The sequence below is a fragment of the Labrus mixtus genome, chromosome 3, assembly GCF_963584025.1.
Source record: "Labrus mixtus chromosome 3, fLabMix1.1, whole genome shotgun sequence".
Classification (NCBI taxonomy): Eukaryota; Metazoa; Chordata; class Actinopteri; order Labriformes; family Labridae; genus Labrus; species Labrus mixtus.
Genome location: NC_083614.1, coordinates 16,439,048 through 16,463,525, shown reverse-complemented (window position 1 = coordinate 16,463,525; position 24,478 = coordinate 16,439,048). Strand labels below are relative to the sequence as shown.

Sequence of the window (24,478 nt, the reverse complement as noted above, 5' to 3'; positions counted from 1 at the left end):
GACGCCACAAAGTAAGGTGAGCTCTTTTATTTAGTACAGTTACAACATGCAGATTTCTATCAAGTCAATCAAAGCAACAATTGAAAATCATGCACACATTACAAATTTAATAAAAACAGGAAAATCAAATGATAATTACTACGCAAACCATACCTACTTACATAAGTAAGATGAATTTAGATTTATCATAAATATCACACTGTGGAGATGATCACCTGTGGGGGGGTGGGGGTGTTGGGTGGAGGGATCAGAGGACATCACTACACATCATGGGGAGTAATACAGTGGTGAGGACACAGTGCCCGGATATAATAAGGGCGTTTGCTCTACATTCCTGGTATGTTAACATCTTAACCCTAGTGCAATTATCACTGAAACACAGCACATGATAGGTAAAGGTAAAACACAAAGAAATCTGACAGGAAACCTCAACTGTACTTAACTCGGATAATATATACCTTTTCAAGAAATGATAAAGATGTGTGGGTATGGATTGGAATAAGAAGCAACATTTTGTTTTACTGCTCAGCCTCTTTTAATCATCATCAGAGGAGTCTCGCTCGATGCTGTAAGCCATGAAGAAAGCGTCAGGGCGGGAGGGGACGAGGGGATGACCCGGTCTCACAATCTCAAAGCCCAGGAAACTGAACGTACGGAGCAGGGGAGCTGAGGAGAAACAGGATGACAACACGTTTATATGTCAAAGACTCGATACAGAAAGTACAATGAACTGTACTGATTGACTAAATTCATGACAGAAGTCAAAGGATGGTCAGGCATGCTTTGTAATGGTTGACTCTGGACTTTGGATTTAGGCATGCTAGATGAAAACAGACAACTAGTGAAACAGTGCATTAGTCTGTTATACTGTTAGTGGGTCAGGTGTAGCTTACAGTTACAATTGTGCTGTTTGAACATCAACTTTAAAAAAGGTGTGGGAACATTTTCTAGAATACTTTAAGAGCTCTACTTTAAAAATCTCCCTCTCTCTAAGAGTTTACACTTTGTCTCTGTTCATAACTGTCAATCATGTGATCTCAATCTTCTTTTCTTTGCACTTTCTTTTACTTGCCTACTTATTTTTCTTCTCATTTTCATTCCTAAAAACATAACCTGACTTCCAGCCCCCTGCCTGTTTTTATCAGTATGAGACTTAAAGCAGTATGAGACACCGTCAGGGAGATGGGGATTGAAGGAGGAAGAGGAAGTAGGACATTGATGTAGCCTGTTTCTTTTTTTACATTCTACAGTTAACCCGACATTTTGTTCAATGTGTAAAGTTCCTCATTTTACTTCACAGTGCTACATTGGATCAAACTAAAGGAGTGCCTGTTTCGTCCGGTCCATATAAGATTCCAATTTCAGGTTTAGATTCTGACTTTCTCCATGAACCTCCACATGAATTATTTAATTCTACAACAACGCGTATGCCCATGAGTGATACTTTCAAAACATATCTCATCTCATTTCCCAAATGCTTAACTATTGAAAAAAACAAACTAAAAATAAAAATGAAATCAAGCTACTTTTGTTTTAAGAATGAGCCGTTTAAAGGCTTTATATGCGATTTTTTCATTCCGCAGATGTCGTCCTTGAGCACCAGCATGAAACCAAAACAACTTGCGCTGCATTGTTGTATTAGCATGCTAATGCTAGCGATCTTTATTATGCTCGTATCTTCACACTGCATGTAAATTTACCCGAAATGACCGTGATCTAGAAATGCAGTGAGTACAGTATGTTATTCTTCTTTTCTCTAGTCCCTCAATTAAACAGCTTTTATACGCGAGGGGATGAGCCGGTCGGCTGTCCGGGCGATGTAAACAAACTGAAAATATGACTCTGAAAACTCTGAAAACATCACAGACAGTGGGACTCAGGTGTTACACACATTGTAGACAGTCATGACTCACAGAGTTATTTTCAGAGGATATACTTGATTTCTATTATATTTAAGTGTGAAAAGTCACATATAAAGCCTTTAAGAAGCTAATAGACTAAAGTTCTCACCTCTATCTTCACGGTTCTTGTGGAAACAGATGAACACGTGATCAACCTGCAGCTGCTCTTCAGCAAATTCCAGCAGAAGGGCGAAACTGTGAAAAACAAAGAGTGTTCATGTTTGATAGGAAGGACGTTAGTAAACTACAGAAGAGTTGTCAACACCCAGATCACACTAAAGTTTGAGGTCTATCACTTGACTCTCACATAGTTAATTTCATAACAGCTCATCTACTCTGAGGGTTCGTCTTTGCATCCACATTCAACGACATCTTTTCACGTTTACTTTTATTTGCAGCAAAGCAATAAACTAGGTGTCGTTTCATTTGGTCCATGAAATAATAATTAAATGTAAAATGTTTGAACAAAAGACTTGCAAAATGTTTTTATGTCTACAGACCTGTCTTTGCTGCCCTCGGGCAAAGCTCCAGGGGGGATCTCCACATAAAGATTCCCTCCTTTCAGCGCCGCCCTCCAGACACAGTGCTTGCCTTCAGAGCGACGGGGCTCGAAAAGCAAGAAGCGCACTCTGCTGTTTGCAGGGGGGGGCTCCTCAAGAACCAACAAATGAGCATCCTACAGGACAGAGAGAGAAGTGGGACGAGAACAATAAATTCACTAAGACTGATAAGGTTACAAATGCAGGATACAGGAAAGGACATTAGTAAGAATTTAACACACCATCTGTAACTTTTCTGATTTACTGATAATGCAGAAGAACAGAATGATGAAAAAGACAAAATTAATTAGAGCTTTCAAAGTTACATTTTTAATTTAATACATTTCATCAAGATCACATAACTATGAACACCCGCTGCTCAGTCAAATGCCCGAACAATGTGATGCAGTAGAAAATAAAAAGCTTTAAGATCAAGTGCCTACAAGTCTAAAATCTGTTAATTAAAGAAAAAAACACTGTAACTGAAATATCTTAACAAAAGCTTGAAAGAGATCAAACTGTGATATTATTCAGAACAGCTGCCTTTGTGTTTGTCTTTCAGTCAATCAGTCAATAAGCTTTTCTTTCTGCGCTGTAAGGCCAAGGTTGGTCCAAACTGCAAACCTCCTGCCTCTGATCCAAACACAATCCTAGACACAAAACTAGAGAAGAGGAAAAGTGCTTCAAAAAAAATCAACTGTTGGTATTGACTTACAGAATAGAATAGCTTAGCTGAAAGATTGCGATCCCGCTGGTCATTCCCTCGCCCACCTGGGATCTTCAGGGGTGGGAGAGGGGCATCAGGAGCACCACAGAGGCCCCGGACACGGGTTACTGCAACAGCAGGAGCACCTCCTGGGACTGGAGATACTGGAATGTGAAACAAACGCACATATGGAAGGAGGCATTATTAGTGGTCAAAGTCACTGGAGATTCTGCTACAATACAAAAACCAAACTGCAAATATAAACAGCTGGCTTAACAAACATTAACCAGCTGAGTTATTCATTAGTGAAAGAGTGAAACAGTTGCTTAAGGTCACGTTGCTTTAGTTCATTAACTGTCTGCATTTATACTGAGTGTGTTTGACATCTATACTCAACATGTACCGACAGAGAGCAGGATATGAAGTGTCACTGGAAACACATCACACATGACTCATACAAAATGTCCAATCTTAAGTGTGTCACTTGTCAATCACATACTGACAACAACCCCTCAGCCAGTTTTTCTCTATATCTGACACTGACAGACCACGTTCCTCATCACTGTTCCTTGTTTGTTGTAAGAAAAGTTTAACTTCCTTTAACAGACCTGTGCGCCTTGGTTTCTGTTAGACAACTCCAGACTTGTCACATGATTCATAGAGGAGGGTCTGCCAGAGGAACAGGCTCAGTTTGTTTAACCATTAGCCTACATAAGCCCTACTGCGTTGCTCCAGTTTACAACAGGCAGGAACAAACACTGGTTAAGCAAGTCAGATCAGCCATTTTAATTTAGAGGCCGGGCCAATGTGCTCTATAGAATTAGCCCAGCTTGCGTACGCAGAACTCTGTGTGTGTGACTGCATATATTTACAGTGTTAGGGAGTAAGCCTGTTCTCAAATCTTGTATCTGGAACACAAGCAATTAGCAGAGGCAGCAGCACTTCCACAGCACACACACACACTCGCAGATGCTCTCTTACGCAAATGTCACTGCTGTGCTATATGTGGAGCAGATGTGTGAAAACCATTGTCACTGCCATAATAACCTGGGCTGACCAAGTGAATACGTAACACAGAACAGATCTGCCTGGTTGTGCAAGGCATTGGAGATATCCAACTAACACAGCTCACCTAAATCCCATGATCTGATTACGTAAAACAGCCGATTAACATCTTCATATTTAGTGTTCCATGCCAAAAAAAAAAAAACACATTATTTATTAACGCCGGCACCATTTTTTTTTTAAATCCACATCTCCACAGCAGAAAGCAACACAGAGCACCCTGGTCACATGGTTCTTCAGCGTGTGCTTGCGTAAGCACCTTTGCTATGTACGAGCGACCTTCTAAACAAACACTCGTCTCTAAACAAATACCATGTTGTTAATATTAAGAAGGGCAGAGAAGATATTTCAGATGGACATCCTACTGTTATCTCAGCCTAATCTCAACGTGGAACATCAGGTTATTATGTTTGAATGGACCACTGCTTATGTCGACCGAAAACAAGGCTGAAAGGTGCATATAACATAGTTCACACAGTCTTCCATCAATCTATCATTTAAGTGTTGCATGAAAAACATCTCTGCTTTGATCATGAATTTATAAACCCTTAGTTTGGACAGAAAGAGCAGGGGGAAGTAGGGATCTATTAAACAGTAAACATCTCCTGTGTACAAAATGTCATTTTTGGACTCCACGCTCCTCACGCAACCCCCCCCCCCCCCCCCCTTCAGTGTGCAGTGGAAATTTCCTACGAGTCCTTCACAACAGAGTGGCAAACAGCCTCGATGAAATTCTTGCCAGGACACGACGGATTTCGCTCACAGGGTGTTGTATGTGTTATATGACCCATATAAAAAGAATTCAAACCCTTTTTATGTTCGCATTTTACACACAATCATCACATTCAGTCAAAAGAGGAAAAAAAAAAAAAAGTCGTCTTCTACAGTGTTTATTTTTAGATTAAAGCCCAGGGATTACCTAGTTAAAATGACATCGACTTTCTATCCAGTTTTAAACCAAATAAGAATATTAAATAGTTTTAAGTTACATAATTAATGTCATGTTAAAGAAGCTGTAAATAATCATTTTTCTTACGTTGTCTGGCGCAAATACAACTTTACATAACATTATGTAACTGTTCTGGACGCCCACGTACTGATATAATCAGAATATAATCAAATACTCTTAATTTGGTTTACGGTGCAATTGCACAATCAAAAATAACATCGGCGGCAGAAGGAAAGCTTGCAATCCCTATAATCCCTCGTTTACACTGAAGCACATTAATTAACTACAAAATAATAATATGACTACAGCTTGTCAAAACAATATTAAAAATAGGAAAACTATGTTTAAAAAATGCTATAGACAGCAGAGCCGACCCTTTAAACGATTGATGGCCCATTCAGCTATTATTATGGCGTTTCACATATTAGCTTAGCAATGTAGCTACAGCCGAGACATCAACAACAGCGCTTGTTTATCTGTTACAGGTTACACAATCGCGGTACATTTTTTTAAAATTTGGGATGATTTATAAAAGGTGTTTCTCTAATGACAAGATATAAAGCCACATTAGATTGTTGTCCTCTGAAATAAATACTGCTGTTATGTAAACAAGAACCGTGGGGGGACACAATATGCTGCTTCTCTCAGCTAGGCCGCAGGTTTTAAAAACACGGTAAGCTAAGCTTGCTAATGCAGTTAGCTTAGGACAATTCACGGAGACTATTAACAACATACCTTTCACTTTCAGGTTTATTACTGGATTGCTCAATAACAGGCATCTCGGTTAAGTTTCTCTCTTTTTCTCTAACAAAACAATGACTATTCAAAATCGTCTGTAGGTTAGATTTAACCATCCGGCCAGCGTCCACACCAGCTGCTCGCTCTGTCCCCCCCTCTTCGCCTAATGCCGAGCGAGCTGAGTGCTGGCAGGATGCAGTACTTGTGAGGGGCGTGGCCTATGCCTCATGACGTGTACTGGGAAAGTATGACGCAGTTGTTTAGGTAAATTTTAAATTGAGTGTTTTGGCACACTTTAGTTAGTTAGTATCAGTCAATTTAAAAAAAAAGATGTGCCTGGGCAACCTCATGACACATTATAAAAATTACATTACGGGTTACATTATATTGTTGAGGAGAACAATGGTAACAGGGACAAATGAGTTTTTAAGTCTGTTAGTCCTGCATCTGGGCACAGTATAGAAAGAATAGTAAAGAATGAATGCTCAATGCCGACAACCCCAATCTAAGATCTGACATAGCATGATAAAAAAAAATGTGTGTTTTATTCTAAAATCGTATTTTTTTTTAATTGATAACGTTAACTAAATAAATTATTAAACTGCTAAGTAAAAGTATGCCACAGCATTGGCCTCAGACAAGTTATGGAATAAAAGTAAAATTGGAAACACTCATGCCAATACCTTAAATTTGTGTCTCAGCATATATGTGTATGTGTGTATACATATGTATATATGTGTTGTGTTGTGTGTTTGTATGTATGCTGGCTGCTGGAATACCAAAATTTCCCTGCTGGGATGAATAAAGTATATCTTATCTTATCTTTATCTTATCTTATATGACTATATTAACTTATTTATGTCACTTAACAAAACTTTCCTAAACTGATTTTATAAACACACTGTCGGTAGTTGTTAAACAGATCATCTTTTGTGTTACTCTTCAACAGTGTAAGGTGGTTGTCTTATCAAAGTTTCATGATGTAACTCTAAATACATACACTAGAGAAAACAGTGTCAGTACACACTACTGACACTGCACTACACCCCCCCCCCCCCCCCCCCCCCCCCCACCCCCCTCCAACATCTTCCATCTGTGCCTGTCAATCAAATACAGAGTGCATGGTGTTTGTAACACTGTCTCTGCTAGCTGCAGAACAGAACTCATTATCCATACAGCCACATAAACCTTCACTTCATTGGCGGGAAACAACAGCTAAGGGGTCAAATCAGGTACGTCTCTTTTCTCTGTGCACTGGTTCTTGTAACATTGGGCTAAAATGTTTCAACCATATTTGTCTCTTTAAACCAGCTACAGATGCCTATTTTGAGCTGCAGCAATTTCCAGTCTGTGACTTACAGTAGCGTGAAAGACTGTTCACATGGCAGTGACTTAAAAAAGTGGTTTTCGGTTGTTTTTATGCATGAAAAAAAGTTATTCATTTAAATTCACAGCTTCATCAAAGATCCGACTAAAACATCAACCTACAGGGGCTAAAAAGTAAGAAATATGTCATTGCTAAACAATCAAGTTAGTGAGTTCAAAGGTGACTTGTCCATGCATGTGACTCATATTTGTTCATCTGCAGTGTCTTATGAACGGATTCTCTCTATCGAGAATCTGAGTGACGTCCCAAATCCATGGAAGGGATTCACTATGAACCGCTGTATAGTGCTGGCACTGGTGGTGCTGCTTGTGAGCTCAGGGGTCAGTGAGCTGCATGGTGAGTACTATCGTCTTACTTACACCAGGGATGAATTATTTTAGTGAAAATGACAATTAGGCTGTTTACGTTATATCGACAAAAAGTATTATTAGTTCTGTTCCAGAATTGTTGAGCTAATACAAAGTATGTCTAGTGCATAGATACTTCTTCTTATAACAGTACTTTAGTGTGAAATATTTTCAAAGCCACACACAATAAAAAGCTTTTTTTAGTAAACCATTTCTGAGTTTAAGTCAACAGGTGTTCACTGTTATAGTATTTTGTCTGTTTTCTAGATGCTATGGATTCTTTTGTTGAGGAGACAGGTATAAGGTCTTTCATTGGAAGTCTGCAGGATGGATCAATAACTCAGGTATTATCTGTCTATTATAATGAGCATAAGAACCCGACCCATTCGCTTTTATGTTAAGTCATACTGTTTTTCAAACTTATTAACTGATACAAAAAAAGTAGTGCTTTAGTTTGTGTCAGCATATCATGATGCCAAAACTTTTCCTCATCTTGATCTTGAAGTCTTGATAAAATGTTGAAATGTAGAGACCCTGAAGTTTCATTTATTTGGCTGAGAATCTTCTAATTACTTTAGATAGATAGATAGATAGACAGATAGATAGATAGATAGATAGATAGATAGATAGATAGATAGATAGATAGATAGATATGGATCCCGAGGGAAATTCAAAGCATCCAGTAGCAGGTTACAAAGACGTACATGACATGAAACATTTGTTACAAATTAACCACAAAACCGACGCCCCCCTCCCATACAAATATATTAACCTGAAAAAAAAAAGATTTAAGAATACTCTAGATGAATCAAAATTTGAATGGACAAATTTTTATTTTTTATTAAGCTAACTTATTACTGAAAGATCACCGACACTTTCCTCCTTTTTCTGTTTGTTTCTTAGTTATTTTTATCAGTTTACTCTTTTCCTTTTTGGCTTCAAATTGTCCTCCTACCTCTATGAACTTATTGCAATCTAGATTTGTTTATCAGACTATTAGGCATATTAGATCAATGACTAAGCAATGTTCACCCAGAAAAAGATAAAGTATATGTTCCTACATTTCTCTTGAACACATGCACAGAGCGAATGTAAGCTCGGTTGTCAATTGAAACAAAAGTCAGGGTCACTGAAAGATATTAGGAATAACAACTGTTGATGATGTTTTCACAAAGCCAAACACCTTAAGCAGTGCTTATGATTTTAGATGAGGGTAGGGACAATGTCATGTGTTGTGTTCAAACATAACAACACTTTGCAGCATCAAACTACAACAGTTTGTCATATTTCACAAGGTGAAGGTCACATTTATCATGATCACTCAATCATTTGTTGATCGAAGTTTCAAAGATCTTAAAGCCGTAAATGGAGCTGACAAAGGATTAGACCTTAGGAGACATTATCACTTATGTCTGTCTCTCTACTGCTCAGATGTCAGGCTTTTACAAATGGAAACTTTACAATATTGTATAGAATTGTTTCCTGATGTCAGGGTGCATTTCGATATAAGTCCTTGTAACATGCACACAATGTAAAGTCTTATCTTTAGCTGAATAAAAGTGTACTGAAGTGTTATAAGGAAGTGATGTATTATTTGATGATATTTTCTCTCGCTTCTTTAATGATGTATTAGTATCATCATGTTTGAAGAAATATATCTGTTGAACTAGACCGTGTGTGCTGTGTCTTGCTGTCTGCCTCCAGATTTCCATTTGGGACAGTTTCATGTGGTGGTGGGGATCTGAAGAAGTAGGAGTGATAAGAAGAAGAAAAAAGCCCATGAGCAACAAAGTCATTCTGAAACCCAAAATGAGAGACTGATGTGTATACAGCTGCATGAAGAAAAATGATGGTGGAAAACAGCAACAGGTTTCTGTGAGGAACACAAAGAAGTATTTAATATACCTTACTTTTATTAATATAAAGATACAGAATGTTACATAAATTTTCATACCATGATATATTTACTTTCAAATAACTTCTTGGATAAATACTTTTTTTTAACAGTGAGGATAATGTGTACATTCAACCTAAGACAAAGACCTCTCATGGAACAATTTTGTGTCAATAAATGATAAGCTCTTGTCGTGACAATGTGCTTTGTTCGTCTACTGTGTAATAAAAAACAATGTTTCAGTGTGAAAGTACATAACTTAAAGCAACCTCTGTGAATAAATGTGTGCACTGACTACAAAGCAAACCCTGTGACTAAATAAATTACATCTGAGCAATAATTCAATGAAAGTGTTTTTCCTCCTCCAAACATGCATTGATCAGGAATTTTACAAGATGTCAATAAAAACTGCTTCAGCGACACCCACACTCCTTTGCCACCACATCTGGTTTAATGGAGAGGTAAGTCCCATGTTGGTTCAGGTCCACCACCTCTAGGTGTTCGTAGGCCAGAGGCACACAGCAGGGCGCCCTCTCGTCCACATTCTCACTCTCAATGTGGATGTTGAGAAGGATGGCGTGGTTGTTGCCGTTGACCAGGGGGAAAGCACACGAGCCATGGCAGTTGTTTATGTTAGCGGTGTTAGGACCAACAAGTGTCCTTTCAAGGGACACAGTGAGGCTCCTCAGCCCACATACGTTGCCACCCATTGAGTTGTTGTGGCCAGCCCTGGTGGAGCGCAGTTTTTTCTCCACCTCGTATGCTCGGGCCACCGTCTGCAGGGCCTTCAGCAAAAGGAATGCACAGTACTGGCTCTCTCCTGTATAAGCAGAAGGGGAAACAGATGCTTCAGTAAAAGAAAGAAGTGGGACTAACTTTCTCAAACTCAATTGCAACAAAACCGAAGTTCTCCTTGTTGGCTCCAAATCCACTCTGGCCAAGTCTGACATTTTTTCTGTCTGACGACTCCACAGTCCCTCCCTCCCCCTAAGTAAAGAGCGTTGGTGTCATCCCCGAAAGCAGTCTATCTTTTGAAGCTCACATTGATAATATTACTTAGTCAGCATAGCGCACCGTCTCTGGAACTCTCTCCCACAAACCATCCATGACGTTAATTCTCTCCAAAAATAGTGAAAATAGTTACCTTATATGAATCTAATAGTTAGACTCATGTATGGACAAAGAGTTAAAATAGCTTGGAGTAATGTTTAAACTGTTAAAATAGTTAGAAGTTTACACAATTACCGGTAATAACTGGAAAGATGTGACTTTGGAGATTTACAAGATGGAAAAAGTCTCTTTAAGTTTAAGGTCGGACATGTTCAGGTCATCATCATAATCAGAAAAAAAGTCTATAGAGCCAATGTCAACAGATATAAGGCAGAGACTTTAATCCTGTTTTAAGAATGCTGTAGGTAGGACTATCTCATTTTTGGTCATCTATAACTGTAACAACAACAATTTACTCAACTTACTGTGAACAAAAATAAATTCATACAAAAATAGTTAAATGTAATAGATAATATTAAATAAATATTTGATGGGGTTTGAATACATTACCACAAATTCACAGATAAGTTAACTAAGTATTGGGACATCTAAATCCACTCAAATTGGTCGTGGTGTGTAGGTCTTAACAGACCTGAAGAGTGACAGACCAATTGTGTGATATAAAGTTGTAACATCTATGTTTTAAAGTATAAATGCTTGAACAAGATCACTTTTTGAAACATTACATGGGTGTCATTTAAGGGATTGTGGGGAAGAACCTGATAAAAAAAACAGTTCAGGAAAATTTGCTTTATGAGACTATTTTCTTTCTGGCCACACATCACCTGCTTCTGGCTCCTTCTTCAGAAGTACACTGTGTTTTTTGAGCCTCCCAAGCCTCTCTGTGGCTTTGTGACCCACATCTTCCTCCCTTATTACCGCCATTATCTTCTCCACAGTTTGCTCCAACCTCTGCCTGAGCTCCTCAAGCAGTGCAGGAGACAGAGACAACTCTCCGTGATGCATCGGAAACCTGGAGCTCCAGCTTGAGAAAGAGAAGATGGTAAGGGCAGAGGAGTTGATCAGTCCTGCCAGCAGGGTCTCACTGGAGGAAAGTCCTAGTGTCAGAGGAGGTAGAGACTGTAGGGAGCCAAGCTGGAGCTGAGGGGAACCAGGATGGACCAGAGGCAGGACATCATCCAGAAACCGCTTCAGCTCGCAGAGGAAGGAGGAGGTATGTGAGGGGGTCATGGAGGAACCTGAAATGTGTGCATTTCTGACACAGAGAGTAAAAAAAAATACTCCAAATTACTACTCTGACAGTAGTGTGGGAAAATATCAACAAAAGGGGACTGAAACCTAGTAAACCTTGTATCAGTTCCTCTTTCCCCGGAGAAAAGCAGAAGTGGAATCATGCAATTGTTACTTCCTGATTGTCCACCAATGAGGATGTCTTTCAGCCTTTGCTCTGCAAATAGAGGAAATGTGAGGAGTGTGCTTGAGAAATAAGACATTTTTCTGTATCTTACTCATAATAATTCTTACTCATAACAGGGGAACAGGTCTCAGCGTTAATCCTCCATGTGTTGTGGACTTTGCCCTTTGATTCTTTTCCTGCCAGCATTATGTATTGTGTTTCTGCTGAAAGGCACACGGTCTACACAAGACAACAGGAAAGCAACACAAATATACATGATCAAATCATTTAGGAACATCAGGGCGGCTTTTAATCATGCATCACACTAAGCCTTTCCTTACCTGTGTGTTAGGATGCAGTGACTCACTCGTGAAAGTAGTATCCAGTTTTTCTCCTGCGAGGGGACTTTCAAAAGCTAAGAGCAACACAGGGCTTGGCTTGAGCAAATGAGAATGTGGGAGCTGGAAGGCCAACTTGAGTGATCCACTCTCTTCTCCTTCTAACAACAGCCCTGATGGAGAAAACAAAACATGCCGTAACATAACATTTAAACATACAATAAAACAGAAATGATGGCAATTAGAGGACAATTTTACCTCCAGATAGATCCAAAACCTTCAATCCATTTCTCTGGTTTCTGCTGACTTCCTTAACAAGATCTAACAACACAGAGCCTGATGTGTTGTCAGATTCTGTACAGATTCCAAACATAGTTAAGGTGTGATTTGGGAGTTCCCCATTGTGACCCACACCTTCACTCAGTGCTGCGAATATATTGTCCACAAAGCACGGTGGGAGTTGAGGGGCATCTCTGGAAACTGTGGAGGCTGATGAGGTCCTTATTGATGCATTTGTTATTTGCAAACCATCTCCTGTCTCTGTGCTGCTTGATTTGGGATGATTTCCTTTCATTGAATCAGAAAATTAATAAATTACATTCCCAAGAGAGAAAGGTATTAGGCTAAAGAGCTGGAAGAGCATGCAACCAATACAACTTGTGTTCAAAATATGCTTTTTGGAAAGCTATGAAAACAGTACTGCAACATAAAATATCAACAAAACTGCCCAAATAATGATGCACAAATTTTCAGGGGTCGAGTTTGTTTTAATTGTGCAGTCTGACCTGTCATTGTGGGGTTGTTTGGCAGGATCAAAGCCATGTAGAGCCTGGTCCAGCAAAGCATCAACGCTCCACAGTAGAACAAATCCACAACCAACATATTTCTCGGTCGGTTTGTGTTACTGTGTGGTCAAACGCATGAGGATGAGAGTTTTATCTTCCTGCCTTCCTTTCTCTGGGATCACGCTGCCAAAAAAGGAATATCATGTGTCCTTGATGATTTAGCCAGTGGACTCTATTTGAAGTGTTTCCTGTACAGAAAGATGCATTCTTAGGACAAATAACAAGAGATGATAGGCGAAAGTTGGTTGTGTTTGTGCAGACACACATTAAACAGCCCTGTGTATATGTATGTTATGGCAGCGAGGTATTGGAGGTTTTAGAATTACAGAGTGACTCCTTATAACTTTCTCATGAACCTTTCACTGTCAAAAACAAACTATGCGCCAGGCTGTAAAGTGAGCGGTGTTGTTGTAATCCTTTTCGGTAATATATCAAAGACACGGATGAGTTAAAGTGCTGTCATTTAAAAAAAAAAAAAAAACAAGAGAGCAGTGAAGGGATCCCAAGCTAAAATACTTGAAGTAAAAACACTATTTTATGCAGCTTTAAAAAAAAAGAAAAAGTGCTGGCTAAACATCAAACTTTGTGGATTATATACAGGAGGCTACCCAGTTTAACAGCAGCTAGAAATCTGTATTCATAAAAGAACATTGCAGTGAGAGAATGATGCTCGACGTCAGGACACTAAAACTTTATTTCCAAAGTAGCTTTTATAGAAAAGTTCAACATAATGTTGTGATGGTTAGCTTAGCTTAGCATAAAAAGACAGCTAGCCTGGCATTTCCAGCCAAATAAACACACAACAAAATGATCAGCACCTCTCAACATAATTAGCTTACTGATAGTTCTTATTTATATAATAATCCACATAAAAATCCAAGGCTGCATCCAAAGCTTTTACTACACGTTTAAGGTTGCTCTTCGGGTTAAGGGACAAATAATTTCTTTGCTGGATACAGTTACTTTCAAATTATCACTGAGGATGCCAGACATCTAGTACAGACTTCAGGAAGTTCCTGTTCCCACCCAACAAATAGTCTGACTATTTTCCACAACATCCAGGCTATAGGTATCAGTGTTTTGTAGCAAATGTAACGTGTTAAAAAGTAAGATTCACATGTTTTAGAAGACTGTTTCTGCTGTCTTTGTTGCTCTGCACTAGGTTAACAGTTTCCCTGTTTTTAGCCTTTTAACTAAGTTTTGTGCTTTGTGCTACGCTAAGCTAACAGGCTGCTAACTAGCTTTATGTCTAATGGGCAGCTATAACAGTGGTAGCCTACTGCACATTTCTCACCTTAGTCCTTGACAAAACAGTGAATATATATATTTTCAGAAGTGTTAAACATTATTTTAACAGAAAGCTTTTAAAGTGACTTTTACAGTCATGTTGTGCATTCAGTTTTCTAGTCTTATGCCTCTCATTTATGCCATCATGTGTTTATTTGTGGCAGTTCACTGTTAACTTTCATTGTCAAACTGAGTCTTCATTCATTGTGACACTTAGACCAGACACAAACAATAGACACTTTTTTTTTTTTAATGAAAATGCGATTGCACAGTGCTGAATAAAATATCAGAGTGGTTATCCTAATGAATGTGTAAAATGTATCTGTTCTCATTCATGCAAAAAAAAAGTGAAAATAGTGAGAGGAAAAATATAGACACAAGATCTAACTCCCTCTCCCATCACAACTCTCACAGCTGCCTTCTTGTTTTTCAGACAGTCAAGGTCTCCGGGCTGCCAAGTAGCCGAGAGTCCCAAGAGATAAAGCCAAGAATGACGAGTACTGCTCATTTTTGTCCAACCTCTGCTACATGTTATCAACAAAGTGTTTTCAAGGACATTTCTTGGCAGGTAACACATCGTCCCATTCCTCGCAGACAACAACCTGGTGTTATATATCTGTGTATACTGTGGGAATCAAGTCTTGGATTAAAAAGAAATTTAGAAACAGCCTCACTAACTCTAGTGAAAAAAAAAGAAGCATTTTGGAAGAGTCAATCACTATCCATTAATGTCAAAGAAAACGCTGGGCCATGTTTGGACATCATCCTTGTAAGTATTAAAGTATTTATTAACATTTCATCCTTGGACTTTTCTAAGTATTAAAGTAATCATTAACATTTCAATATGTGGCTGCAGGTGAAAGCTTCAGGAATCTGAACAACAAAGAAATCATATTGATTTTGATTGTTCAAACTAATCAACATGGTTGACGTATTTTCCTACTTTGCTCATTTCCTACTTTGGAAAATTTTAAGCTCATTATAAAAGGACATTGTATGTCTTAATGTGTTTGGTTTTTTGTTTGTTCAGCTTCAGATATTGACGATTACATTTTAAGAAGAAACACCAATTGTGATAAAAAAAAAAAAATGTAAACTTTTTTTTTTTATACCAGACATAAATATGCCACCACACACAACAAGCTCAGTTCAAATATTATAAGAAACATTTTATTATTAATCATAAAATGCAGGAAAAAAAAACATTAACTCCATTTGTTTCATTATAACATCTTAGGATAAAAGCACCAACACCAAACAGTTACAATTTTGTCATGAATACCCCGGGCCTTTCGGAAAGTAGGTCTGCCGTTATTGCACCTCAAACCTGCCCTGGCTTCATCGATCAGAGATCACTATACACAAACTGTAGGTCACGTGTGTCCAGTGCTAGTTTACTCTGACAATTACAGGAGCAATCCTAACAAAGGACAGTGAGCCTCCCTCTTAGAAACACAGAAAAAGACGAGAGGCATTCATGAGATGAGGAAGATGCTGAAAGTCGTAGCCGTTTTTAAAGCTTCTCACAATTTAAACCAACTCATAAAGATTTTATAGAGCTGGATCTCACCGGACAGGCTGCATGTATGTGACAGTGAGAATTGATTTGAGGAAATCTGACAAGACCACCAAGTAGTTTTTGCCTTGAAATTCACTTACTGCGGGGATTTACTGGTCCTGAGTTGGGTTAAAAAAAAAAGGGACTTCATAATGCCACAAGATGGGGAAAACATTTGTGACATGCAGTAGTTTAAATAAAGTTCTTTACATCATTTCAAGGGGAGTTCCTGAGTTAAGACCTTTGGCAGGATTAAGGGTAAACAGCCTCGAGTGCAAAGTGCTCACAGATTAACAATAATGTACCAGAATGGAGCACGCTGGAGATCTGCATAGAAGCTTTAACTCAAATCATGCTCATATTCACCAAAGGACTTTAATAACAGCACCTCACCCCTTTGACTGATTGTACAAGAAGCTCTAAAACTGGTTGAAGTCTGTAATTATTTGCAATCTCAACCATTTCCAAAAACTATTCTCACATGCACATACACACAGCACCGCCAATCGAGATTAGAGAAACTTCCGTAGGTTTGACTGGTCCGTAAGAAAGCCATCAGGCAAGCTTGTGTTGAGGATTATTTACCCATAAAACCCTGCAGCAAACCAGGAGAAGAGTAGTATTGATCAATAGCTGCAATTTCCTTGTTTTAAGTGAAGGAGAGCACCGTGCTGTTTCTCTGACTAGTAGTATTATAAACTGACAGAAATCTGAAGACACAATTCAAAGCTCAACATGTAACTGCGATCGTATCAAACACCAAGAGTAAGAAAATCAAAACAGCATTAACAATAATTAAATAATTACAAAAGAGCTCTCAGTGCTGGTAACAAATAGACTCTAAGTATGTTCTAATATGAAGTTCTGCTTTTCACCTAAACACTTGCAGGTGAAACACACGTCTGCAGAGTGCACAGGACAGGACAATAAAGCTTTCATTATTAGTCTAATCTTCCCTTAGATATGCACCAGCTAGTGGGAAACAAAGCGCACACACAGACTAAGTGTATTCCCACTCTCAGAGAAAAAGGAAGCTTGGCTGCTCACATACACCCTAACACAAGTGTTTTTACATCTTTGCAAATACACAAATGCTCACATTGCAAGGTAGTAGAGCCTTGCCAGTAAGACATCTAAAGACAGTATGTGTAAGAGGATCACATGTAGTTTTGTGTGCACCATTCGAGTTTGTAAAATTGGAATTGCAATTGTTTGGAAACAGAAGCACCATTTTTCCTAAAGAGTCTGGGTTGGTATAAAATAAATGGAAACTGATGTAAAAACATTGGAGAAGAGTGATAACGACTCTTGTCAAGCCTCCTGTGTGTGTGTGTGTGTGTGTGTGTGTGTGTGTGTGTGTGTGTTTCTAGTTCTGTTGTGTGCGTCACAAGGATTCAGATGCTGTTGTGTCACCGTGTTGTTGCAGGCACCATCTGTTAAGAGCCTGTGGCATCAAAGCTTCACACTCCTTGGCTTGGAGCCTCCTGTTTAACAGGTTGAGTTTAAGGTCACGACGCCAGCACCAAACATTTCTATTCACTTATAGATATACTCGTATATATAGACTGTATATAGATACATTTATATACCTTTCTGTTTATGATGGAGAGACATAAAAGGGAAAACAAAGAGTTATGTACAAAAACAGTGTGTCTTGTTCTCGAACAGATGAGCAGCTGACTTAAGTTTTACACCTGCTGTGTGAGAAACATGAACGACACGTCTCCTCGCACTCTGAGCCGGCTGTCACAGAGTAGTTTTTATCTTAAAGGTGGTGTCTACAGGTGTACAGTAGGCATTCAAAGACTCAGACAATAGCATTTTTAAATATGAGAATAGAAATGCCCACACCCAACCCTAAAACAAAAAAAAAACAGCTTTAAAAATGTCCCTGTGTACAGCACCAAGTATTCCATTTGATTTTGATGTTTTCACTGCAGAATAAATAAGATCAGGAACAGTCCAAATGTAGCACCATTGTTTTTCAGACTGTGAGTCAAGTACACACACTATTGCATTCTACTATGTCAACACATTTCTGGATTTAAAAACAAAACAAAAGAGAGAAAAAAAACAAAAACAAGGCAAATTAAAAGACTGACAGCATAAATATAATCATCTAAATTATACACATCTATACAGAGAATGTATCACATTCACAGTACAAACATTGTTTACAAAAAACAAACAACACATTACAAAAAGCAAAAAAAAAAGGTGTGAAGGGTCCAGTAGTTCAATGTGGTTATGGTTCATTGTTTCTCAGTGTGTGAGGAGTTGCATGCATGAGTGTGTGCGTTTGTTTGAACTTTAACACAGTATTAGTCCACAAACGTGGGTCAACACTCGAGTCCCAAGTATTTACTTAAAACTGGATTTCCCGACAGCAGAGATAAATACAAACAAGATTAGCTTAAGAGTTAAAAATTCCTGCAGTAAGAGTTTCCCACATGGTAGTGTAATTTACCAAATTGAAGAAAGCATTAATAAATAGAAAGAGTTGAATGACTTTGAATTTACTGAAATTGTTTTTTTACCTGGGTTCAGTTCAATAAAGCACAAAACAGTGTAGCCTAAACTGTTTGATAACACTACGTCTCTACCACAGAGAGGTTGACCATGTCAACACAGAGCACCGTCTCAGTAAATGAGTTTCAGGTTTTGTTTGTTTTTACACATGAAGATGCACTCGTCTTCGCTCAGTTTCATAAGCCGTTGGATGTCACTTTGTCACCAAATATTCAAAGTTAGGCTGAGATACATTGTTCAAATGTATGTTTCCACATTCTTCAATCTACAGTTCATCCATTCAGAGACGGTTAAATATGACTGATTGCTCTTATTGAAGCAGACCTGGAAACTTTTTTAAAATGTGATATTAGAATGAAAACACTAGAGCACGGGGAAAGTTATTTTCACCACTCAGAAAGTAAGTGCAACTGGTTTTACACCAGTTTGTCGAAAAATAAATCAGTTTTTTGGCAAACACAGCAGCCAGGACAGAATTTTTCAATGTGTGATGTTTTTGTTTTAAGTGAAGTGAATTAAACGTTTTTTTCTTTTATATATTGAAAATCATTAGCATAACTTGTAAAGGGTGTCTATGAACCAGCCAGGACTTGTACATCTTCTGCTCCATGTGTTACTGTGTCTTACTATCCAGTGTGACGATAGACCAAACGTTCCTCATCTTGATTCCTATTTAAATGTTGCAGCGAGAATTGAAGATAACAGAGCGAGAGAGGGAGAGAGAGAGAGAGTCCATGCAGAGACATCAAACTGCATGACATCTGAGCAGAGTCCAGTGAACTGGTCTGTGTGTGTGAACCATGAAGCTTTGGAGGGTTCTGTGACATGTTAAGATTAAGCTCAAAAGTTGAAACTTTTGTGCTTCAATCTGTTGTTGGATGTAACATTAATGATTGAAAACAGATGATTTTGCTGGCTGAACATAAGCTGCTATGATAGAGATTATGTTAAAACAAAAATCAACTACCACAGCATTGAGCACCTTAAGGTAAGACACAAGTTGATTCAGTTCTGGAGCAGCCAGCAGTGACTTTCATTCATTTAACACATCACACAGAAATGACCAGTACTAAGTGAATTCTGCTCAAGGTGACCATAGTGGTGGTTGTAAGTGTGTGTGTGTGACACTATGTGTGTGTATCTGTGTGACAGAGTTCCCGGTACAGAAGCCAGTCTTGGAGGCAGTTGGGTAGCAGAGATGTTTTGAAGCACCGGTGAGTGAGGAGAGTGCCCTGGTCCACACCTGGACATTTGCATAGTTTATTTCATGTTGAGGTAGTTTTCATCAATTACCTGAAAGGTCAAAGAAATGAGAAAAAGACTCATGAGTTCATCTTTTACTAAACAAAAACAGTAACTAATCTTGACAGTGATTATCACCCAGTACAGTTTTTATACTTTGAAACTACAGCTCGAGAGGTGACTTACCTTGTTCAATCAGAACAACAGCGAGTGGGAGCACAGGAAAAATAAAACATATCCTGTGTCTTTCACTCCCTACCAGTCTCTTTTTCTCATTCTCTCCCTCTTTTCCACCCTCTGATTGCCCTTCGCCCATCCCCCTCTCCGTCCTCCCCCCTTCCGCTCACTCCCAAACCTTATCTAGGTCTGGAGCCGGGGAGCTGGGAGGCGATGTGGGTACCATGCATGCTCTGAGTCCTCCACATGCTCCCGCCACCACCTGAGCTGCTGGCTGTTGGTGGAGGGGGCAGTCGAGGGGAGTAGTGCACTGCGAATGGACGAGACGAGGAGGTGGACAGAGAGGAAGAGGAGGAGTGGGAAGCGGTAGCTGCAGCAGCAGAAACAGAGGCAGAGGAGGCAGAGGTGGAGGAGGAGATGGAGAGAGAGAGGGATGACTGGGCTCTCTGGTGGTGGAGGGAGGAGTGGGACAGACGTGAGGAGTGGAGGGAGTCTGATCGAGAAGATGGTGCAGCATCAGAGTGAGTGGTTGTTGAGGAGGAGGTTGATGACGAGGGAGCGCTGTGCAGTGGTGGAAGAGGGGGGAGGGAGAGCGTGGGAGGAGAAGGGCTGTGCAGGACAGACTGGATGCGGCTGTGCTGGGCCTGGGACATTGAGAGGGGAAGAGGTGAGGACACGGGGGCCAAGCGCGTGGATGCTGGTTGGGGTGTGGTGTGCTGCTGGGAGGAGGTGGAGGAAGAGGAGGAGAGACTGAGCAGAGAGCTGAGGCCTCCAGAGTTGGGCAGCGTTGCCCCAAACTGATGGGAGGGCACTGTGGGAACCACGTGGTGAAATATACCTGCAAATCATACAGCAAAGATGGAGGGAGGGGGAGGGGCGAGAGAGTGGAGACGGAGGGAAGACAGAGCAGACAGAGCAGACAGAAAGTGGCAAAGAGAGCAAGAAGGAGAAGGGACAAAGAGAGAAGGAGGGACTGAGCCAGGTTGTGCATAGCGCCAAGCAAGTCTTTGACAAGCACATAGAAAGCAGACCAGACGAGTCATTCCACTATGAGTTTAACTAAACCAGATTGGTTTGGCCACTCTTTAGTACACTATATTATTACTGTTTTTTTTTTTTTTAATTTCAAGTGGAATGACTCTGACATACAAATCAAACAGATACACCCACAGAAAATAACAGTGTAGTAATGTAATCATGATGAAAAATGTTATTTTTTTCAAGGTAAATCACACATCTTTAAGGAACATTTCTGGTTCAAATTTGTCTATTTTCAGTATTTAGTTTTCATTCTCAACACTTTAGCCTTTTTTTTGGTATTTTTTCTGTTAATATGCAACATTTTCCAGGGGTGTTTCCAACTGCAGCACTCAAGCAGCCAGTACATGTCAAAGCGAGGCATCTCAGAGAGTCAATCATTCAAACTGTCAGCGATGCAGACACATAGACAGCAGCACTGGACCTCCACTTACCTGGCTCTGTTAGCAGGCCCTTTCCCTTAGATTCTCACTTATATAATATCCAGATGACCCCAGGCTAAGATTAAGACCTCTCTACTGCTCAACAACTTTGGGTAAAACTAAATTATAAGTTTGTTAGTGTCGCTCACCTCCAGCCGCTCCCCCTGCCAGCCCTGCACTGGAGAAGCTTCCCAGGGCTGAGTGTCCGTTGACGAGTCTTGCGGCCCCACTCACCGTGGGTCCGCCTGTCTGGGCCCCAAACAGGGACTGTAAGACTGAGGTCCCTCCGAGTGGAAACTGAGACGCAAGGTACTGTCCCACAGAGGACCCTGTGGTTGAGGAAACTGCTACAGGACTTTCTCCCACTTTCCCGCTCATAATACCTCCCCCGCTGCTGGCAGCAGCAGAGATGAAGAGGTTCTGACTGGCACTCGTCTTCAGATCCCAGTCACGAGGGGCTTTCTGCTTTTGGAGGGCCTGTCGCTGGTCCGAACCACTGCCTCCCTGTGAACCACCCCCACCACTGCTGCCTCCACCCCGTGTCCCTACCTCCTGACTGAAGAAGGGGTTGGGGTTCATGTAGCTGGACAGTTCTCCATCGCTCCCTCTCCTCAACTGCTGATGCTGTTGTTTGTGGTCAGAATCTGAGTCTGTGCCCCGGCCCGACCCCCCCATGCCGAATGGAGAGCCCCCCTGTCTCAGTTCTGAGTTGGGTTGCTTGGGGTCAGAAATGGGTGAAAAGGTGGATTTCCACTTGCTGGTGGAGGACATAGAGGAAGATGATGAGGAGGAGGCCTCACTGCCCGTGCTGTTACCACTACTGCTGCCAGATTTTCTGCCTGGTGGAGGAAAAACAAAAAGCAGTTTTCACAAAATAGTCACAGTGTAAAGCTATGGTTTATATTAACAAGGGATATTTCCTTTTTTTATACCTCTTTCACCATCCCCTAGTCTGCCAGGTCCATCTCTGCCATCCAAGGATATAGTGGCAATTTTTCTTTCGATTCTAGTGAAAAAGATCAATCAGCAATCAAACAAACCAAAGAAACAGGTGTTAACATAATGTGTGATTATATCCACATAGAGCAACAGCAATCAAAACAGTTGTTTTTTCATACAAAGCGTGGAAAATATTGTAAACGATATCTTTCAAAAGTTATTCTTATCTACATGATAGTGAATGTAATACCGTGAACTGGAGCTGTCGGCAGGGTATCCTGAGTCATCGTCATCAGAGCTTGGGGCTGAAGAGTAACGACATGTGCCATTGAGCTCCAGGGGGCGCTCTCTCTTTAAGATGGGAGGCTGGTCTAAGTCAAGCCTGCTGGGGCTACGACTTGATTGTTCAGGGGAGGAGATGGCGGAGATCTCCAGAGGCTGGTTGATGTTGTTCACCTGTTAGGATAAAAACCAGGCCGGTTATATACGATGACAACTGGTAATGAGAACGACATTTTGACAATGTGATTGCAATCTCATCCGATTGAGTTTATGCCCAGAAGAATCAAAGATGCATGGATTAAAGACTAAGCTCATCAGAACCGTAAATTGCCTCTAAGGTCTGATGTAAGAATTTCTGCCTTCTTCAAATAACAATATAGCACAAATTACATAACATTTTAAAACTTAATGTAACCTATTTCAGGTTCCTAAACCTATTTTCTTGTTATGCTGGTGACTCACCATGGAGTTAATGTTGAGTGGCGATCCTGAGGAGTGGTTGTTTGAGCAGAGCCCAGGAAATGACCTCCTCTTTGGGGATCCGCTGGCTGTGAGGGACACAGCTGAGTTACGCTTCCTCCTTCCTCGCTTCCGTCCCTCCTGATGGCCGAGGCTGTGAGAGGATTGCGATGACGACGTGTGTGTGGGTTGGTGAGTGTGCTGCGTGCCGGGGGACTGGTGATGGTGGTGGTTTCCATGGTTACTGTGGTATCCCTGCTTGGCTGAGTTGCAGTTGTGATGGTGGAGGCGTGATCCTCCACCTGCGCTGCCTCCGCTGCCGGACGAAGAGGAAGACGAGGATGAAGACGAGGAGGAAGAGAAGAAGATCCTCCTCCGCATTTCACTGTCCTGAGGCTCCATGTCCGATTCGCCTCCCTGGTGATCCTGACCGTCTTCTGAAAGGATCCTCGGGGGTCCGTCAGCATACTGGAGCACCCCTCCAGTGCTGAGTGGTGGGCTCTGGATGTGACCTCCTCGGCCCATTGGTCCTGTCAGAAGAGTGTGGTTGTGTGGAGGTGATGATGAAGAAGCACCATTATGGTCCTCAGGATGGGACCCTCCATTCATCAGCCCTGAGCCGGATGAATATCCTACAGAGACCAAATGGTTTCACAGTTAACAGTTTAGGATTTATAGAAATTAAAAATATAGTATAATAAAGTACATATAGATACAGAGTTCATTTCAATGTAATAACACTGAATACAACATTTGAGCAACTAATATAAATCAATGAAAAGTAATCCTTACCATTGGTCTGACCTGTCTGAGACACAGGACTTGGAGTACTTCTCTGAAATGATTAATGCAGAAAATATATCAAAACTTAACAACAGTAAAAAAAAAAAAAAGCTACAGTTACAAATCTAAAAAAATATAATTATGCAAGGAGCAGAGCAGGAAACTAATGTAGAGGTACTTCACTGTAGCATTGTAATGTAGGTATCGTAATGATACAGTATGCACTCACCAGTCTCTCAGCACGATTGGGCAGCACCACACTGGCTAGGGGGATGCTTACTGGGAGTTTACTTGGGTGGACAGTGCTCAGGGGGATACTTATAGGAAGGCTTGTGATGCTGTTGTCACCCTGAGAAGATGGGCTCCTCTCCTTACTCTGTATGCAGAGAGCAATGGAAAATCATTTGTAAACAGTGAGCGACAATAACACTGCAAGGAAAGTAGGAAACGGCGGTGCAGACAGGAAAAAGGGTTAAAAACGTACCCTCTCTGAACTTTTAGGAGTGCCCACAGCATCTGACACACAGGGAGAGGAACAGTTCTGTTTTGCTCCATGTAGAGAATTAACACCACCCATTTCCCTAAAATAACAAAAAGGAACAGAAAAAATAGTTTCAATTACTGTAAGTGTCTGTCACCACATGTA

General features: G+C 40.4%; 3 protein-coding genes and 1 long non-coding RNA gene across 7 annotated transcripts in view; 1 reads left to right on the top strand and 3 right to left on the bottom strand.

Moving 5' to 3' along the window:
- Positions 1-12: 12 nt before the first annotated feature.
- Positions 13-6,077, bottom strand: oaz1a (ornithine decarboxylase antizyme 1a). Its single transcript, XM_061033315.1, is given in 6 exon segments — positions 13-666; positions 2,011-2,096; positions 2,402-2,577; positions 3,156-3,242; positions 3,244-3,310; positions 5,896-6,077. Coding segments are annotated over 6 exon segments (666 nt in total). The 5' UTR covers positions 6,015-6,077; the 3' UTR covers positions 13-535.
- Positions 6,078-6,984: 907 nt separating this feature from the next.
- Positions 6,985-9,866, top strand: LOC132961486 (uncharacterized). 2 transcript variants are annotated; one of them, XR_009667858.1, is made up of 6 exons: positions 6,985-7,130; positions 7,353-7,398; positions 7,487-7,621; positions 7,900-7,976; positions 9,337-9,524; positions 9,640-9,866. It is a non-coding gene; the product is annotated as an uncharacterized LOC132961486 (long non-coding RNA). The 2 variants fall into 2 exon arrangements; XR_009667852.1 differs by lacking the exon at positions 9,640-9,866 and having other exon boundaries at positions 9,337-9,636.
- amh (anti-Mullerian hormone) lies at positions 9,526-13,787 on the bottom strand. The gene is made up of 7 exons (XM_061033314.1): positions 13,057-13,787; positions 12,530-12,838; positions 12,275-12,444; positions 12,062-12,173; positions 11,885-11,984; positions 11,362-11,792; positions 9,526-10,346 (listed from the first exon to the last, which is right to left on the bottom strand). Exons 1-7 carry the CDS (start codon positions 13,151-13,153, stop codon positions 9,940-9,942), a joined length of 1,626 nt encoding a protein of 541 aa, XP_060889297.1. The 5' UTR covers positions 13,154-13,787; the 3' UTR covers positions 9,526-9,939.
- A 1,760-nt stretch (positions 13,788-15,547) lies between these two features.
- The window catches only part of dot1l (DOT1-like histone H3K79 methyltransferase), a 28,363-nt gene continuing 19,432 nt past the window's right edge, over positions 15,548-24,478 (bottom strand). Inside the window, exons 21-29 of one of the 3 annotated variants that reach the window (XR_009667806.1) lie at positions 24,317-24,413; positions 24,062-24,208; positions 23,842-23,884; positions 23,053-23,681; positions 22,559-22,764; positions 22,302-22,375; positions 21,519-22,208; positions 19,919-20,747; positions 15,548-19,783 (exon numbers count right to left, since the gene is read on the bottom strand). Coding sequence is in view for 2 of the 3 variants with exons in the window: in XM_061033312.1 (XP_060889295.1) it covers positions 20,089-20,747; positions 21,519-22,208; positions 22,302-22,375; positions 22,559-22,764; positions 23,053-23,681; positions 23,842-23,884; positions 24,062-24,208; positions 24,317-24,413 (2,545 nt within the window). In the remaining variant the exon portion in view is untranslated. Of the gene's footprint in view, positions 20,748-21,518; positions 22,209-22,301; positions 22,376-22,558; positions 22,765-23,052; positions 23,682-23,841; positions 23,885-24,061; positions 24,209-24,316; positions 24,414-24,478 lie in introns of all 3 variants that reach the window. The other 2 variants (XM_061033313.1, XM_061033312.1) reach the window with 2 other exon arrangements.